The sequence below is a fragment of the Mirounga angustirostris genome, unplaced genomic scaffold (assembly GCF_029215605.1).
Source record: "Mirounga angustirostris isolate CCGP_5_RB_7025 unplaced genomic scaffold, mMirAng1.0.hap1 SCAF_7, whole genome shotgun sequence".
Taxonomy (NCBI): Eukaryota; Metazoa; Chordata; class Mammalia; order Carnivora; family Phocidae; genus Mirounga; species Mirounga angustirostris.
Window position 1 is genome coordinate 21,981,948 of NW_026991715.1, and position 20,503 is coordinate 22,002,450.

Below are 20,503 nucleotides of genomic sequence, written 5' to 3' on the forward strand. Positions count from 1 at the left end.
GATTAAGATTTTTTTTTTTAAGATTTTATTTATTTATTTGACAGAGAGAGACACAGCAAGAGAGGGAACAGAAGCAGGGCGAGTGGGAGAGGGAGAAGCAGGCTCCCCGCGGAGCAGGGAAGCCCGATGCGGGGCTCGATCCCAGGACCCTGGGATCGTGACCTGAGCCAAAGGCAGACGCTTAACGACTGAGCCACCCAGGAGCCCCTACATTTAGATTTTTAATCCCACTCTCCCCCTGGTCCTCAAAAACGCAAATGTTAAACCAACGTATCTGTTATGATTAGGTGGGGCTACATGTAACAAACAAAAACACCAAAATTAGAGTAGCATGAACAAGATAGAAGGTTATCTCTCCACCTCAGAAAAGCCCAAGGGCTGGCAATCCAGAGGTGGTAATCTGGTCCTAGAAGTCCTCAGAAACCCAGCCTGTTTTTTTCACAAACCACACCTCACAGCAAAGAGCTGGGAAGATGCTGTCTTTATTCCAGGAAGCCATATACCTACTTGAAGAGGGAGAGAATGGATGGTGGAGTGGCAAATGAGGCTTCTCTACCACAACCAAATTTTACCAAACACATGAAAGGGATGAGAATATGTCACCCCAAAATATGCCACTTCAGCAGAAAAATGATTCTGAACTGAATGCAAGTGAGAAAAAGTAGACACAGGGAAAGCTCTCCAACTTCCCCCAATCTGCCTAAAAGTATGAACTTCCCTTGTAAGGGTATCCCCCTCTCTTGTACCTGGAAGAGAACAAACTTTATAACCAGCCATGGAGAAAGTGTTGAGTCTGCATATACCTTACTAGATAACTTTATCTTCCATTAGTTTCCCCCATATATTCACCTTTCCACAGCCTACCATCCCGAAAAGCCCAAGCCCCTTTTCCTTTGTCTTGTCATTTCTCTACAATTTACCACCCTTTGGTAAAATAGTATGTAAGCCCCCAAGTTCAACCACTTCTTTGAGTCTTCATTTTTATGAAGGCATTTGTGCACATAAAAATTAAAAGATTAATAACAAATATAATTTATATTCCTTTTCTCTTGTCAATCTATCTTTTTCTCAGTTTAATTCACAGGTCCCAATTAATGAATCTAAGAGGGTAGAGTAAAATTTTTTTCTTCCCCTATACATACAAAAAGAAGCCAAAACCTCTGCAAAGCATCCATTTATTTGCTTATTCAAGAAACATTTACTGATTCCATACTGTATACCATGCATCTCATTAGATACAGGAGAGAAAGAGCTACACAAGGTCTTGAATAAGCTAGAGAAGGTCTTGACCTCAGAGAACTTTCATTTACTGAGGGAAACAGACAGTTGAAAATAATGATGCACTGTAACTGCTGGGGGCAAAGAGAGAGAGAGAAGTCAATATGACTTTGGAGTGAAGATGCTCTAAAAAGTTCTCTGTAACCTTCCTTATTGTTAAGGGATACTCACACGACAGAAGAAATAACAATGAACCAGAAGTAGACCTTGTAAGTCCAAGAAGAATCCTAAAGCGAGTTTCCTGTAATGATTATCGAAGTATGAGTCACAGTGTGGTTGGCACTATACTGCTTGATGGTGAAGAGAGGTCAGCCAGAGAGTCTTCACTGGAGAGAACAGTTGTACCAGTGAGAAAGCCCCTTTTCTTTCTGTAAGCTACTGAAAATTCAAGCCCTTCAAGTCATTTAGGCAACTTTGAGGGAACAATTGGGCTCTTGCCCACTTCAGAGAAATCATGTTACAGAGAAGCTTCCTGTTGGGGGAAAGAGCAAATGACACACTGACAAGGTTATTTATAAAGATGCAAGGCAATGATGACTCCAGCCACTTAGCCTGAGAGGCATGTAGGCGGTAAAATCTCAATGGTGGGGCACCTGCCCTCTAGTGGTGTGGAAGTTCTGGAAGGCCAAACCACCTGCAGCCAGTGTGGCTCTGTGATTTCTGTGGGCAAGAATAAAACGAAATCCTTCAAGGAGGAATGGAGGCGGTGTGATCATGAGAAAGCCATTGTTAAATGTGTAGAGGTCAAAAAATACAAATGGGGAATGAGGCTGGGAGACCCTCAGCTTACCTGAGCTCAGAGACAATACGAGAATGATCTGTTATTTACTTGGCAGCTGAGAGGAATGGCAGAGGGAGGCAGAGGTACAAAAACATCTTTCTTTGACTCCTTACAGAGAGCAAATTATGAGAATAAAAATTCACTAAGTCATTTGATGCAGAGTCCACAGCCCCGAAGCTATAGAAAATGTCCTAATACTTTTTTCTTTAAAGGTTCTTTTCCATCTCAGGAGATTAAAATCATTTCATCACTCTGCTTTGGGTATCTGGAGTCAGGATTTAAAACACCACTGAAACACTACAATGGTTATGCCTAATTTTGTACGTTGGAACAGGACATCAAGGCAAGAAAAAAAAATTTTCGGTGAATCATCTTGATTATTTCTAAAATAGTTTGTCATATTTTAACATTAATACTGAGGGATACAATATAAAATGAACACCTGATTCTCCAAGCTGCAATACAAAATACAACAAGATGCATCCCTGGGAGGCGGTCCACCTCATAGCATCCCCAGAAAAGGTAAGGCAATGTGACACTTCGGCTCTGAAAAAGGACGGACGCAAAGCTTCTCTCACGTGCGGTTTGAGATTGTAAGCAAAGCTCACGTTCCTAGCTCACAGTGGAATGTCCTCAGGTTGACCTCACACTCAGATGACACACTATTAAATACAAAATAGCTCCTCATTCCACACAGGAAATTTTCACAGCTAAAAGCCAACCAAGTGAATGAGTTCACCAGCTCAAACCAGGTCAAAAGCAGAGACGGTCAGTTCTATGGCTATTTGGCTCAGAGGAATCCAACATCTGATGAGTTCAAGCCACGTCCCTTGGGCCGCAGCACCCATTAGAGGCAGCTCTGGAGATCCTACCACAACCCCATGGCCCAGCCTAAGATGTTTCTGACTATAAAAAACCTGAGACGTGCTCATCTTCTTCATCTCTCCAGACAGGTAACTACTCTGAAGCCCAGGTCCCGAACCTGACAAAGAGGGCCCCAGCCCCCCAGACCATGCGCTCTCCCCTAGACCCTGGCTGCTGCAGGAATGACCTTTCAACCAGGGTGACCCCGTATTAACTAAATCCATAACCCTGGGTCAGCCCAGGCCTAGACGAATTCTGCACAGAACAGAGAGAGTTCTACCACATCTATCAATATCATCTTTCTATTAGACTTTGTACACACAATTTTCCTATTTGACACTGTATTTGTATTTCATGGTAGTGTTGGGAAAAGAAGCCTGGTAGGAAGATCATGCCCATTTTACGGAGGACAGTGGGTCTTAGAAGAGATCTGGATTTCCCAGCATCACATAGCACAGAGCTGGGGAACTGAATCCAGCCATTCTGAAAGCCCCAGTGTGACAGGTTACAAATCCACTGAGCCACAGAGCAGAAATTGGAGCAAAGAGGCCACACTAGTGGAAGCTCACGTCCTGGGTTCTCTTGGATTTCCCACTTCTCTTTTACCAGCACTACCTTCTCCCAGGATTTGCTCTTTCCCTTCAGCCTGGTGTTCCCACAGGGTTTCCCACCCACCTCTGCCAACCCTGACTCCACTGTCCCACCTCCTGCTCTTTCCTAACCAACATTGAAAGTTCCCTCATCTGCTGCTTTGGGAAGCTCACCGCCTCCATTTTTTACTAAGGGATAAATGACAGAAAGCCCTCCGGGATGAAGACAGAATCTAGATGCATTCTTAATTGGCAGATTATCCGCATGGAGAAGCAAAATGACATGAGACAGAGGATATTCCAGATAGTGGGCAGAGGGGAGTATTTTTAACACATACAGAGTTGGAAGGTGTTAATTTTCCAATATCCCTTCTGTCCTCTCAACATAACGCCACACTCAGGTTTTGACTGGATACATGGCTCCCAAGAATAAAGGTCTGGGGGCGCCTGGCTGTCTCAGTCCGTACAGCATGCAACCTTTGATCTCAGGGCTGTGAGTTCAAGCCCCATGATGAGTGTAGCGATTACTTTAAAAAAAAAAAAAGATTAAAGGTTTATTTCTTACCTCTCATGGGTTGTGTCTGCTGTGTGATTAAGTTCCGCTTAGGTGACATGTGCAACTTCTGGGTCACATGCTTCAACAGAAGAGTGCCTTCCCAACTATATCCGAGCTGAAATGCGGAGCGGCAGTGACCCACCTTTTACTATGCGGAACAAAGCCTGAGGCCTGGACACCGTGGGTCACTGACCCACCCTGGACTATTTACACCTGAGCTCTTAAATCAGAAAAACTAGTTTGTTTAGCCTTTCTTCTTTGTAGTCTCTGCCCAAGCAGCTAAAATAATATCCTAAATAATGCCAGGGTCCCGACGTGGCACAGCCGACTGTTCCACTCTCGGTAGAAAACCTGTACTTAGCCAAGAGGGCTTTTTGAAGTACGCCTAACTCATCAGAGCTAAAGAATAAAGCCACGGAGCTCCTGGGCTGGAAGGAAATGCATGAAGCTGGGTAAGATCACAGTTGTGACCAACTGTGGCAAATTAAAGTACACCGCCTATGCTTTCAGAAATTTTAATTTGATTTTTATAAAAGCTAAATTCCAAACAAAACAGGCACCCAGGCCAATTTTGGCCCACAAGGGACCAGCTTTTGAGAGCAGATTTGGTCCAGCCTATTCACTTCACACACAAGAGTTAGGGCCAGAGAGATCAGGGGATTCCTCAGAGCCTTCACCCCACTTGAAACGGAGCTGTGCCTAGACGCGGGTGTTAAACCTCCCAGACCTGCACCTCCCTGTACAGCCAGCTGAAGCCCCAGACATCTCAGCTCCCTGGCAGGCAGGCAGGGTGGGGGGCACCTAAATGCCATTTGGAATCAGACTCGAAACTGCACATGTAAGGAAAGGTCAGGTCCTCTGTCTCTCTTCCTCAACAATGCAATCCTAAAGCCATTAGATGGGTAAGAAGGATGTCCCCATGTGGGAGTAGCTGTGGGTGGGTGTCTGAGGCTGAGCTGGGTGAGGAAGACGTCCATGGTAAGGGCGAGCCCAACACCCTGAGAACCAGGATGAGGTGAGCAGGGCGTCCTTGGGAGAATGGGATATTGGTGAAACCAACCAGAACAAGTATCGAGGGTACTGGGAGGCAGGTTTCTGACGGTCAGAGACAAGAGAAGCAAATCCTGGAAAGGCAAACACTGAACAAGCACTATGATGTTGGACTGGATGTGAAGTTCTGATATGGCCTCATGGTTGTCCATATGTAGAAAGGTTGTATGTATGTGTATTTCCCAACTCTTGTCTGCTGTGAGGACCTCGCAGCACTGAAATTTTCATGTTCACATGTCTCGGCTTCTCAATAGGATTCTTGACTAACAGGAATCAGGGCTCTTCAGAGAAAATGGCTGATTCCAAGGCTGGGGCAGGTAAGTACAAGAACCACCCAGAACATCTTGCTCCAAAAAGTAAATAGGAAAACATAAGAACATACAAACACAAGTAAATAAATAGAAAGTCTAAGAGAAAACAGGCCATATAGGTAGTTTCAAAGCACCTCTCCGTGAAAGACATTCATTTACAAAGGGGAAAAGAAATGTTTTACAATGCAGAAAGCCAGCAGACACCTCCTTATGAGAGTGACATTAACATCCTCAGTAATGGACAAATGGCAACAAGCCAGAGCCTGGTAAGATGCAGCGAGGCGAACACAGCATCACTTCTGTGATTGTACTGCTCTACCACAAAAAAAATTTTTTTAAAGATTTTATATATTTGAGACAGCACAAGCATGAGCAGGGGGGAGAGGCAGAGGGAGAAGCAGACTCTCTGCTGAGCAGGGAGCCCAATACAGGGCTCCATACCAGGACCCTGAGATCATGACCTGAGCCAAAGGCAAACGCTTAACCCACTGAGCCACCCAGGCGCTCCTTAAAACACAAATCTTAAACCCGAATCTACTCATGAGCAAACACCAAGTTCAGGGGCACTCTACCAAGTAAGTTGTAATTTCCAAAGTGTCATGGTCAGGGCGCCTAGGTGGCTCAGTCAGTTAAGTGTCTGCCTTCCGCTCCAGTCATGATTTCAGGGTCCCAAGGTCAAGCCCCATGTGGGGCTCTCTGCTCAGTGGGGAGTCTGCTTCTCCCTCTGTGCTCTCCCTCTCTCAAATAAATAAAAATCTTAAAAAATATATATAAAGTGTCATGGTCATAAAAGTCAAGAAAAAAAATAGAACAACACAGCTCCTTTTGGTATAAAGGACATTACTGATACAAGGGGTTAAAGTTGAATGGGATCTGAGAATAAGATGTATCAATAATTTCCTGATCTTGATGGCATACGACAGTTACGTAGGAAAATGTCCTCGTTTGTAGAAATACATATTCAAGGATTTGGAGTGTTGGGAGAGGTCAATACATACTCTCAAATAGTGAAGGGGAAAGAAGTTCTTTGTACTGTACTCCAATTTTGAAGTTTGTGATTATATAAAAACAAAAAATTAAATTACAGAAGAAAAAAATGAAGAGACAGCGATTCAAAAGAGGTAGGCAAGGAAGGAGAACACTAATTTTAGGTGACTCATCACTAGAGCACTAACTCTGGAGCCAGACTGCTTGGGTTCAAATTTCAGCCATTTCCACCATTTATCAGCTGGTTGACTTGGGAAAAGTTACTCAACCTCTCTCTTCCTCCATTTCCTCGTTAATAAAGTGAGCATTACAATAGTATCTACTTCACAACTTGTTACGAGAATTAAATGGGTTTCCATTTGTTAAGTGCTTTGAAAAGTGCCTGGAACATAGTAAGTACCATAGAAGTATGAGTGAAACAAATAAAATGTCCCCTGGGGTTGTTCAAACTGGAGTAACCTCACCCATATGCTCCACAAGGAACAGGGGTAGTGGACAGAAAATAAACCAACTTACTAACATTTCTTAACTTAAAAGACACTCATCTGCAATTACAGCCCAATACTATTTTTTCACTGACATTCTGGGGCTTAGATTTTACCCAAAAGTTAAGTCACCCACAGAAGCTCAGGTGATCTGTGTCGTTAGCAGACCAGAAGTAGGAAATGCAGGTTACCAATGGCGCTGGAATGTAAAGCATTCCATAAAAGCAGGGCATGGTGCTTAGCACATCTGTCTGCAGAGTAGAAAACCTTTTCCATGGTGACCTCCTGGATACCACAGTCAACACAACGCCCTTCCCTGCCAAACTCAGACGTTTGCTCTGAGCAGCAGTGCCGCCTACAGCTCAACACCGTAAAGACAACTCCATATTATCTGAATCCTGGCCAAATTTCCCCAACTGTAGAATTGACAGGGCTAAAATTGACCTTCAACCAGCCAAGAGCAAATGTAGAGTGTTGATAGATATGTGTTTCCATTTTCTTTTTTTTTTTTTAATAAAGACTTATTTATTTGACACAGAGAGGGAGAGAGCACACAAGCAGGGGGAAGGACAGAGGGAGAGGGAGAAGATTCCCCACTGAGCAGGGAGCCCAATGTGGGACTTGATCCCAGGACCCTGGAATTATGACCTGAGCTGAAGGCAGACCGACTGAGCCACCCAGGTACCCCCTGTTTCCATTTTCAAACCTAATCCACCTTAGAAAGTGAAGTCTACGTAATAACTTATACATAAGGAAGGGGAAATCTCATTTATAACTCAAATCTTAAAATATATAGGAATAAACTTAAAAGACACATGAAATGCACTACAAAATTTTGTGGAGTCATAAATACCTGAACAAATCAACATATACATAATGAGATCAAAAAAATCTGACTACTATGAATTAGCTCTTTCCTAATTTATTTATAAATTTAATGTAATTCCAATGAAAATACCCCAAAACTTCCCGTTTCAAAAAGCTGAAACGTGCTTCTACATTTCTTTTAGGAAAATATAGAAAACACTCTAACAGCAATAGCCAGTACCTACGGAGCCCTCACCATGTGCCAGGCAGTTACTTTTATAATTTTTCTTCTTTAAAATTGTGGCAGGTATTATTACTGCCCTGAGGAATGCAATGTATTGTTTTAGCAGACCAGCACCCACATTTCATTCCCAGGATAATATCACTATTTCCAAATCCAGGGAATTACGTTCCCTTGACTTCAGCATTCGAGTATTAATACAGTGGTCTTGCTCTTCCTCGAAACAATGAGCAGGTCACATACTGGACAGGCAAAGGATCCACACCAGGCCAACCACTGGCTGCTTCAAGATTTTAATTTTTAGGGCGCCTGGGTGGCTCAGTTGGTTGGGCGACTGCCTTCGGCTCAGGTCATGATCCCGGAGACCCAGGATCGAGTCCCGCATCGGGCTCCCTGCTCGGCAGGGAGTCTGCTTCTCCCTCTGACCCTCCTCCCTCTCGTGCTCTCTGTCTCTCATTCTCTCTCTCTCAAATAAATAAAAATCTTAAAAAAAAAAAAATTTTTTTTAAAGATTTTAATTTTTAGTAAAGAAAATAAAAGGCCTAAAAATAGTTGAAGTTCATTCATTCTAGCAGAACAAGGTAGTTCATTATTACCTGCTTTCTAGCTAGTCCGGGGAATAAGGAATCGAGGAAGGTGACAAACCCAGGAAGCATCAACACCATGCCATTTGCACTTGGAGAATGAAGGGCAAGAAAAGGGAATGGTGTTGGCAGAATCCTGTGTTACCACAGCAGAGGGGGCACCTGACAAGCTCTGCAGTCACAGAACAAAGATTAAAACCACTGACAGTAACTGCCAAAGGCTGGCAGGGAGGGAGTGGGGAAGTGGATACTCTGACCTCTGTGCTTTGATTTTCTGCACAATCAAAAACCAGAACACAAAGAAAGCTCAGGTGAAGGAGTCCAGAGGTCAGCCCTGAAAGACACACTGCGGGAGAATGTTGGAGAATGAACCCGCAGGAGCAAAGTGAGTGCGACCACCGTTCTTTCCAATTTTTGCTAAAGGCAAAATTGTTTTCTGCAGCTTACAACAAAGCAGCCAAACTGGTAGACCCCAGATTACAGTTAAGAAAATGAAGTTCAAATAGGTTAGCTGTTTTCTGAAGGTCACACAGGTAATCTGAATAGGACTCTAAAAAGAAAACAAAAAAACTTTAGTAACAGGAATTTAAAGACCTGGGCCATAGCAAGAATTGGGCTCCTGGATGGCTCAGTCGGTTAAGCGTCCGACTCTTGATTTCAGCTCAGGTCATGATCTCAGGGTTGAGATCAAGCCTCACCTGGTCTCTGCACTGGGTGGGGAGCCTGCTTGAGATTCTCTCTCCCTCTAAAAATAGATAAAGGCCACAAGAATTAAATCAGTCCAATACACGTGTATGTATGTATACACAACCACATATATACACTAATCACTGAATCAGAATATACAACCTACAAACAGATCTTGGTATCCACAAGAATGCAACGTATTATAAAAGGCTCAGTGAGGAAAGGGAAATCCATTCATCAAATCTGGGCTGGGGGGGTGGAGTATTAAATATGTGAAGGGGATATCAATTTATATCAAATCATAGCTTACACCTTGAGGCCAAACGGATTAAAGACCAATAGGCCAATCCCACAAAACACTTACAGGCCTTTCCAGTGGAAAAAAAAAAATAGTCTCTATATTTTTAATCCAGAACCCTATACCGAATTTTCCATTCAATGTGGAGACAAAGCCCTTTCCTTTAGAAGACTCTGCAAAAACTACCTCCAAAACCACCAGTCAGGAAGCTTCTGCAGGATGTGCTCCAGCAAGACTAGAGTATAAAGCAATCAGACAAAATGCATGGGAGCCAGGAAGCAAGAGTCTCTAATGCAGAAGACCAGCAAAGGAAAGGGAAATTCACCGAGGTCACTCGTATGCTAGTCCCGAGCAGACCATCTCATTGAAGCAGAACACAAAGAGCACTGGGACAGGTGATCCCTGGAAAAATAAAAACAGCTTCCTGAGTAACTGGAAAATCTTAACAGGCATGTGACAGAATCCAGGCATTTAGAAATAATTAGTAACGGTCTATTTTTATGAAATATCCAGAATAGGCAAATCCAGAGACAGAAAGCAGACTGGTGGTTGCCAAGGACTGGGGAATAGGGTGAAAAAGCGAGTACTGCTCAGTGGGTATGGGGTTTCTTCTGGGGGTGATAAAAATGTTCTGGAACTAGTCAGTGGTGATCGCTGCACCAGTGAGTCAATGTACCAAATGCCAGTGAGATGCACACTTTAAAATGGTTATGTTGTAGTTTACCACAATAAGAAAAAAAATAGATGTAGAGCAAATTAAGCAATAAGGGCAATTACAAACTCCAGGAAAAAGACAAGAAAGCAGGCATGATTTGTTGCCCTTTGCAAGTCATAATTAAGTCATGACTACAGACTTAACCAGATGCTGTGGTGTAAAGAGATGAGGGGAATGGAGGGAAAGAGGCTTTATGTTTGGGGAAGTACTAATAAGAAAGTTAATCCTCACCTACAGCATTGAGAACTCTGCATTCAATATCTAAACTGATTTACTGAAAAATAGCAGTAGGAGCTTATTAGGAATAATGTGGTCAGCAACAGTAGAAAAGGTGAGGGTGGTCACTCCAGTAAGGGGCGGGGGCAGATCAGGGGGAACAGTGTTTTAAGCATTATAGGCCCACTGTATTTTGAACTGTGTACAAGTATTTAAAAATACACTTAAAAAAAAAAAAAGCAGAGGAAAAAATTTATAACCTAACTTTCTAAGCTTAAATTGGAAAAACTGTAAAAGATCAATAGATTTGGGGCATCTGGCTGGCTCAGTGGGTAGAGCATGTGTCTCTTGTTCTTGGGGTTGTGAAGGTCGAGCGAGCCCCATGTTGGGTGTGTAGACTACTTAAAATCTTAAAAGAAAAAAAAAAAACAATAGATTTGATTGCATGAAAAGTCCAAAACTTCAGGACATCAGAATGTATCAAAACTTTCTGGGACTGAAAAATAACATCCTGGCACCTAATGTCTTCACACTTCCCCTTAAATTTCCCTTTAAGGCCAACAAACATCTCAAAACCCAACATGAGCACTTACGTGCAAGAGGGGAGAAGTACAGAAAGGGCAGAAGTTGCAGACAATCACCAGCGCAAACGCCTACAGCAAACAGGCAGATAAGTAAAGTTACACTGCAGGCAAGAGGAGACAGATCTGAAGTGCTAGGAGGGCAGAAGAGCAAGGACATGGCCTCCTCTGTCCCCTCAGCATTCCTAGGGACAGAGAATGCCACGAGAATGATCTCTGGTTGCACAGCAGGGAAGAGAGGAGTGAAAAAAGTAACCGCATCCCTATTTCCTTTGAGAAAACTGCCTCAACTCCATTCTGTGAGCTCTTCCTCATGAGTGCCTGCCTCCCAAAACGGAGGTCAGGACAATCAAGTCTTCCAATGCCTGCCTATGGAACTACAAGAGTCAGGATCCCAGGGTCAGACGGTGGGATGCTGTCTCCAGAGACTGGAGAAGTACAGCAAGATGCCAAGACACTTAGGGTTCACAGCAGTGGTGGAAACTGGCACGCTGACCGCAAGCCCTCTTGTCCACAATGGGGGCCAGGAGATGGCAGTATTGTGACAGCACCAGATGCAAGCAGGCAGGAGGGGCTCAACGGAAACAGTAATCACACGAAGCGGTACAGGGCCCCTAGCACCTTAAAATACACAACCCTAACAACACACACAAAGGTGTACCTCAACTCCCTTGGTTAAAAACACTAACAAGTGACATTTATTTGTTGAGTCACTAAAAAAGGACAAAGAGGGACAATTTAAGCACAAATTTTTTTTTTTTTAAGATTTTATTTATTTATTTGAGAGAGAGCAAGCACATGAGAGGAGAGAGGGTCAGAGGGAGAAGCAGGCTCCCCGCCGAGCAGGGAGCCCGATGCGGGACTCGATCCCGGGACTCCAGGATCATGACCTGAGCCGAAGGCAGTCGCTCAACCAACTGAGCCACCCAGGCGCCCCAAGCACAAAATTTTTTAATAAGCATTATAACAAAAATATGTGCTCATAATTGTTAGAAACATGTGTAGAAAAATTATGAAGAATTAGTTTCCAAAAAAGCGTTCAGAATCAGTTTTACTTGATTTCTATACGTAAGACTAGATCTGCCAGTCACCCCAGCATGCTAGAAAATTGGCCACCATATCATGGCTTTAACAGATACACAGGAGGATGGAGAGCCTCCTTAAAAACCTAAAAGAGAGAAATTATAAATGTAAAAAATTTTAAGGTAAAACAAACACTGATACAGTTTATATCTTAGAACATTTGTTTAAAAATATCATCCTGGGAAAACCCAGGACATAAGAAAATATTTCAATCAAAAATCACCTTGCACAATTTCACAAAATAACAATGGCCTGTCAGCATGTGATTCCTAAAAGTGTTTTAAATGGTGCTTTACTTTCTTCAGATAGTAATACAGTCCCTAAGACAGGGCTAAAACACTTAAACATTGTGACCTAAAATAAAAAAGGCAAAACAAAGCCATAGCAAGATTTTTAAAGTTAATGCCCAAATTGCATGATTTTCTTAAGCAACTACTTATTTTAAAAAGTACAGATAATCTCAATATAGCATAATCCAGTCTATGATGAACTTTAAAAAATGGAGAAAATTTGGCTTTCAGCAGGATCATTTCATGAGATGTTTCAAGGTGAACTAGTCAATACGGAGCATACAAGTGTGTGTGTGCATGTGTGTGTGTGTGCTGGAAATGCATGATTCCAAGCACCTCATTCTCCAACATCATTTTCTTTTTTGTGGGTTTTAATTTTTATCAAAGTTATACATTCTCTTGACTTAAAGACTCAAACAGTTCTCTAAGACATGTTCTGAGAAACAGCCATCCCCTCCCATCTCCACACCTGACCTCCCATTTATCCCCCTAGACAACACTTCTTTCAGAATTTACCTCCCTATCTCCATCAACCTTTCTTTTTTTTTTTTTTAAGATTTTATTTATTTATTTGAGAGAGAGAGAATGAAAGAGAGCACATGAGAGGGGGGAGGGCCAGAGGGAGAAGCAGACTCCCTGCCGAGCAGGGAGCCCGATGCGGGACTCGATCCAGGGACTCCAGGATCATGACCTGAGCCGAAGGCAGTCGCTCAACCAACTGAGCCACCCAGGCGCCCTCCATCAACCTTTCTTAAGTCTTTCTTACGTCTGTAATTTTAGGCATTGCTGATTTTCCACTAGAGAACAGGAACTGTCCACCTCTTTGATGTAACCCCAACTTCTTCCTGCCCATATGCTCTCAACAGGTATCTATGACCAGCATTTCACTTAATTAATATTCAAGGTTGACAACAGCATGCCTTGGTAAGCCCTAGTCCCAGCTACGCCATGGGACATATTATGAATACCTTTCCCACCCTGATAAATTTTTAATTGCTTCGTTTTTTCATTTGCTTACTTCTCTGTCATAACTCAACCCACTCTTTGCCAGTCATCCAAATCTCTCCATACACCCTGATGCATTAGGTTATCTACAAATGTCATCTTCTTGGAAGGCTTCTGCCCAGGTCTAACCCAGCCGGGCAGGATAGACTGCCAGGAAGACAGAAGACCTTCAAGAGCCAAAGTGGGCTCCACAGGCAACTTTGGGCTGAACCACTCCAAAGGCTCAGTTTCCCAAGAGAAGGAGGCAGATTCTCAGCCACGAATAAACTAACTTTCCTTTCACAAAAAAACCACATGCTGCCACACACAGAGTGGTCATTCTCCCGGAACAAATCCAAGGGCAACTGCACAAATGTAATAGCTATAAAAATGGTCTAAGGCTGCATAAGAAACCCAGACACGCTTTCCACAGACATGGGCAGAGTCCTTGGCAGGTGCAAAACCTATGTCCACCATGCATATCTTTTTTGTGGTGACACAAGCCAATATGAGCAAGAGAAGTCATAATGGTGATAAAGACCCTTAGTCATTTCATACAGAGCAAGTCATTCCACACGGGCGCTGTGCCGTGCTAACCCACATGCAAGGAACACGAACACACTCCCTGCAAACACGCTAGAGGCTAATGTGAGTCAATACTCACTACGGCAATCTTTATTCACACTCAGCAGATGTTCCTGCATCTACCCAGAAGACTTCTAGTTTCTTCTCCATTCTATTCTGTTTTTCCAATTTCCTCCTATTGCATCTACTCCCTTTTTTCCTAAATTATAATAAAAAATTCTTAAACTCGGGGCGCCTGGGTGGCTCAGTCGTTGAACATCTGCCTTCGGCTCAGGTCATGATCCCAGAGTCCTGGGATCGAGCCCTGCATGGGGCTCCCTGCTCCGCGGGAAGACTGCTTCTCCCTCTCCCATTCCCCCTGCTTGTGTTCCCTCTCTCGCTGTGTCTCTCTCTTTCAAATAAATAAATAAAAAATCTTAAAAAAAAAAAATCTTAAAAAAAAAAAATTCTTAAACTCACAAACTACTTGTAACAAAAAATTCATCCTTTTACTAAATATGGCTATGTCATGACAATTTAGTTTTATTTTTAAAAAATAAGTCTCTTGATTTAGCTGGGGCCTGAGGGTTAGACTAGCCACTGCTGTAATCAAAATGATGCATTTATTCAGGGCAAATCTTAATTTTCTTCATCTTCAGAAGAAATGCCTATAAATCTGAAGTAACGTCAATTTACTGTCACCTTCACTGAAACTTGATTCCTTGAGCCAGAGGAAGGTCCTTACTGTAGTTGATGGTACTAGAGGGGAAAAAAAAATGAACAAATTCAATGAAGGGTAGTACATACATAATATAGAATGTTTTATACCATTAAGAAAATCTAGCATTTCTATACACATAACAAGGTGAAATGTCCAAGATACAAGTTGGTAAAGAAAAAAAATTAGGATACGAAACAAGGTTAGTACAGATCCAGTTTTATAAAAGAGAAAAGACAAAGGAGAGAAACACAGAAATCTGGAAAAACACGTATCCAATATGTTATTCATAGTCTTCAGGGCACAAGAATATGGGGATCCACTCTAGATGTCGGGTGCACAAGGAAAGTAAAAGGAACGTAATTGATTTCAAAGAACAGGAACCAGGAAACAAACAAACAAAAATAAACAAAACCCCACAACAACAAAGAATGGGAACCAGGACAGCGTGCATGTGTCTGGGACTTAAGGCACAGCCAAAAGCACCTCAGAATTTCCAGACAGACATCAAGTCACTGAGGCTCTAAGGGGCTAAGTTTGGGAATCCACCTGAGGTTACAGGGCTAGTGAGAAGCAATAAATTGAGACTTAAGATGAGCATCCTTGGATCCTCAACTTGTGTTCTTTCTATAACATAACATCACATGGGCCTGACCCACATATTGTTTTAATACAGTTGGGTAAAAATATTTCCATCTAAGGGAAAGGAAAAACAGCATACAAGTGGGGCGCCTGGGTGGCTCAGTCAGTTACGTGTCCGACTATGGATTTCGGCTCAGGCCATGATCTCGGGGTCATGAGATCCAGCCCTGCATCAGGCTCTGCGCTCAGCGTGAGTCTGCTCGAGATTCTCTCTCTCCTTCTCCCTCTGCTCGTCCCCCGGCTCGTGTACCTTCCCAATAAATAAAGTATTAAAAAAAAAAAAAAAACCAACCCCAAAATAGCATACAAGTAGAACAACCAACTCCTAGTAAAATTCTCCCTAGTAAAATTCTCCCTCACTAGCCACCGGTGTGCTGGGTAAACGAGCTAATGCACCATCACGAGCCATGCTCACTCCTGTGGCCTGCAGGGGCCCTGCACACCTCCCCTCTGCTATTGCTCCTACCATCTGCAAGGGTGGTGGCCCCACCCAAGGAGAAAACTGAAAGTACAGCTTCTCCCACTCTCTCCTACTGGTTGACCTTCCAATGTCCTGCTCCTCTGGTGTCTCCAGACAGAAACCACCACCGAGACAGTTTCACAGTCGAGCCCTGGGCACTAGCTGAAGTGGGACAAGAAAGGGAGACAAGTAACAGTACAGGATGGATGCCCTGGGAGGGGACAGCTGCAATTCGTTACAAAACCAAACTGAAGTGAAGCCGCACGGAAAAGCACATTCCAATGGCTCGAAGCTCAAACCCACCCTCTCCCAAAGCCTTTTCTTACCAAGTGGATCTTCTCATGTACTGTTTCCAGGCATCGCTACCAGACTCCCGGCCACCTCCAGTGTGCTTTTCTCCTCCTAGACAAATACACAGGAAGTTCACAGGTCGTGAGCAGTTTCTCCGGGTGCAGCCTCTTCTTGGGAGCACGGAGAGAAACACACCGAAAGGAGACCAGAGCTACCTGACCAACGAGCTCCCATTTAGCTCAGAGTATCTCCTCTACAAACAAAAGACAGAGACCAAATAAACAGGAAAAAAGAACTAAGAGGGGGGAAAAAAAAAACCCAAAAGGAATAAAGAGGCAACAAATTTGCCAGAAACAAAAGAAAACCAACCTTACCATTAGACCAGATATTAAGATGGGAAACTTCTGGACAGTGGAAATATAATTTTCTCATTTAAGCTTAGCTATACACAATTTTCAACAACATATATACACTGCTTTTATAATATTCTGAAATATAACATGAATGTCCTTATATCATAAGAAGGTAATGAGTCCATAAAACAAGAAAAGGATACTATGTACAACGTGCCATCAAAGCACAAGTCTTGGTGGTGTTTTTAGTAACAGCACAGGAGAAAACACTCAACAGAAGAGCTAGAAGAAAAATCTGAGCAGGTGTCTGGCTGGCTCAGTCAGTGCAGTGTGCGACTCCTGATCTCGGGATTGTGAGTTTGAGCCCCACGCTGGGGATAGAGATTACTTAAAAATAAAATCCTAGGGGCACCTGGGTGGCTCAGCCGATTAAGCGTCTGACTCTTGATTATGGCTCAGGTCAAGATCTCAGGGTCATGGGATCGAGCCCTGTGTTGAGCTCTGCACTCATCGGGGAGTCTCCTTGAAATTCTCTCTCTCCCTCTCCCTCTGCCCCTCACCCAGCACGCAGGCACTCTCTCTCTTCTCTCTAAAGTAAATAGATCTTTAAAATAAATTAAATTTTAAAATTTTTTTTTAAAAAATGAGGAAATCGCCCATATAAAAAAAAAAGATGGAAAATAGGAGGGAAAAGATAACAAAAATAGACAATGCTTCAAGAGATAACATTCGAGTAATAGTTCCAGTGATTAGAAAAATTGGGGTGCCTGGCTGGCTCAGTCAGTAGAGCATGCAACTCTTGATCTCAGGGTTTTAAATTCAAGCTGCATACTGCGTGCAGAGATTACTTTAAAAAGCAAGGGCACCTCGGTGGCTCAGTCGATTAAGTGTCTGACTGTTGGTTTCAGCTCAGGTCACGATCTCAGGGTCGTGAGATGGAGCCCCAAGTCAGGCTCAGCATGGAGTCTGAGATTCTCGCCCTCCCTATCCCTATGCCCCTCCCCCTCAACATTCTCTCTCTAAATAAAACCTTAAAAAAAGAGAAAAAGTGGAAGGGAATAAATTTGTCAAAAATACTACGAAAACAGAACTAGCAAAAACACCCCAGCCCTGAAAATTATGAGCCCCAATACGCTAAAGCTAATCACTGGCCCAATGTCCAAGAAAAATTTGTACAAAGACCTCCACTGACATAAATAGGAAAAAATAAAAAAAGAGAGATTGGAAATCAAACTGGACCGGGCTCTTCATCCACGATACCAGAAATCATAATGCAAATGAATAACAACTGCAAAAGTCTGAGGGAAAATTATTGAAAACTGTGCAGGAAAGACACAGCAGGTCTGTTTGCAATGTTGCTGCCTGTGGGAACCTGGCTGCTAAACAGTTCCCTACACGGACATAAAACTTCTCCTAAATGATAAAAGTGTCTCACGGGGCCTCAGCTGTTTTGGAACAATGTGGTTTATGTTACAACCCCTGCTTTTCTCCTTCAGGGAGTCTGGAGTTTCGGTATATGCCAGGGAAAGGAGGCCTGGGTGACCAGCCCCCAACAAAAGCCTTGGGTGCTGAGTCTCTCATGAGTTTTCCTGGTAGATGACATGTCACATTTGTCGTCCCGATCCATTGCTGGAAGAAGGGAGCACATCCTGTGTAACTTTGAGGGGGAGAACACGGAGAAGCATGGTTGGTTCCTCTGGTTTCCTCCTGACCTCACCGAACATGATAACATCATGCCACACACACAGAAGAGGAAGGTTTAAGAAAGTTCATCTATGCTAACAGAGGGTCAACAAATAACGTCTAAAGTGGAGAAAGAGTAAACAGTTAAAGCACCCTACTTTGAAAAACTGAAGTAGGGGCACCTGGCTGGCTCACTTGGTGGAACACACCGCTCTGGATCTAAGGGCTGTGAGTTCCAGCCCCACGATGGATAGAGAGATTGCTTATAACTAATAAATAAAAAGTAAAAAAAGTAAGGGGAAAAAAAAGTAAATTTACTCAAAGTAGTTGCTGCTGGGAATGAAGCCGGAATAGAAAAGTGGGAGAACCCCCTTTCCCATTTAAAAATTTTAACTTGCGCAAGCTCCAAGGAAGAAGAGTCAGGTGCACAAAGAAGTGTGGGCTACAAACGGAATAAAGACCTGCAGGGGGAGAGACGGACACTGATGCACGCAGGCCACCAGGGCCGAGCCTGAAGGAAAGCAGGAGCCTTTCATCAAAGTCGGCACACTGAATAGCAAGGGCAGCAAACACTGGGCTAAAACATTAAAAACTGCCTTGAACGATTTAAACTGTTGGAGATATTAATGCATGTGTGTTTTCCTCTACACATATATAGACATATATGTAAGTGTAAACAAGGTAATCTGTTTTCACTATACTTCCCCTCATTTTTGGTTGTAATGCTTAACACACGATTGTTAGTTGGAATGGCTTTTAAAAAAAAAACAAAAAAAACGATTAACCACGAGAAAATACAAGCAGAACCCAGTGTAAAAACACAAGTTGGTATTTTATCTAAAATAAAAGCTAATGTTTAACACTTACCACATCCCTTTGCAACCAAAAACCAGAGCTCTTCGTGTGACGGAATCTGGCTTATCTCTAAAGCCAGGGGTTCTTAATGTTCTTTGGGTCATAGACCATCTCCCCAAAAAAGAGATGCCACCATTTCAAGGGGTCACATATCCTAAGCTAAGGGCCCCGGCTCCAGTGTGATGCTGTGTTTGAGAATAAAAAGTCGGATCTTGGACAATCACTCTGAATGTGGCACGTAAGCTCCTCTTAAGCATGTTAGAACAGATTCTTACCAGGTTCTATTATTTCGGTTTCTTGGTCAAACTTTTCTAAAAGCTACGACTGGTTTTCCCTTGCTGCCCAAATTGTATCCCCTCCCCAAATCCCTATGTTAAAAACCTAACTTCCAATACTTTGCAGTATTTGGCAAAAGGACTTTCAAGGAGGTAATTAAGGTAGAAGTCGTAAGCCCAAAAAAGAAGTCATAAAGGTACGGCCCTATAACAATAGGACTGGTATCCTAGGAAGGGAAGAGGCACCAGGGATGTACGGGCAGGCACAGAGAAAAGGCCACATAAGGACTGAAGAGAGGCCTCAGGAGAAACCAGCCCCGCCAACATCTTAACCTTGGACTTGAGAACGTCAGTTTCTGTTGTCCAAGCCACCAATGCCATGGTGCTCTGTTATGATACCCCGACCACCTAACATACTGCCCCCAGCATGGAAAAGGATTCTCTACATACCGAATGCACCTCCAATCTCAGCCCCACTCGTGGGGATGTTGACGTTCACAATGCCACAGTCTGATCCTTTCGGTCTGTGTGTAGAAAGGGAAGCATGGTTGAGAGCAACATATAGGAAATTAAGAAACAAAACAAACAAAAAACCCAAACAAAACCTCTAAGACGCTCGATGCTCAAAAATGGTCTTTCAACTACGATGGTTTTGTTTTCTTTTTTTGTAAGCCCATTCACCACACAAATTAGGCTTATGTAAATTCCCAAAATAGACAAATTATACCCAAGCCAGCGAAAGATTCTGCCCAAATCCTTGGTAAAGATGCTACTTGAAAGTCCCTGTTTCACTTCATTATTCCAAGCAAAGACTTCTTCTTCATTCTGAAAGGACAGACAATGGAAGATGTTAGAGGACGCAGTGTTCAGGTCAAAGTTCACGATGGTATATTTCATGAGATGTACCAGTATAATTTCAGTGCATAAAAGTAAACCAAAATCTCCATCTCTTACTAATTGTTTCTCTTATACACAGCTTTGCGGGGTTTTCCCTTAACTGTACTCTGAGAAACAGAGATGAGGACATGCTTCCATTCAAGCTGCTACATCTAGGAGCCAATATTTACTGAGCTCCTACTATATGCAACCCACTGACCTAAGCACTTTGCATGCATTTAGGTATTTAATCCTCATCCAATGATACAGGTTTTATATTATCCCCAATTTACAGATTAGGCAAGATACACTAAATAATTTACTCAAGAATTCACTCACATACACACAGTACAAAACATAAAATTATCCTCTCTAGTCACATGACATGAAACAATACT

The 20,503-nt window shown here is 42.9% G+C and overlaps 1 protein-coding gene across 1 annotated transcript in view; it reads right to left on the bottom strand.

Annotated features, from left to right (window-relative positions):
- Positions 1-11,780: 11,780 nt before the first annotated feature.
- Positions 11,781-20,503, bottom strand: part of ALDH7A1 (aldehyde dehydrogenase 7 family member A1) — a 43,216-nt gene continuing 34,493 nt past the window's right edge. The window contains exons 15-19 of the mRNA XM_064595840.1: positions 19,957-20,054; positions 19,680-19,753; positions 16,099-16,174; positions 14,655-14,711; positions 11,781-12,199 (exon numbers count right to left, since the gene is read on the bottom strand). Coding sequence (XP_064451910.1) covers positions 14,657-14,711; positions 16,099-16,174; positions 19,680-19,753; positions 19,957-20,054 — 303 coding nt within the window. The 3' untranslated portion in view covers positions 11,781-12,199; positions 14,655-14,656. The remainder of the gene's footprint in view (positions 12,200-14,654; positions 14,712-16,098; positions 16,175-19,679; positions 19,754-19,956; positions 20,055-20,503) is intronic.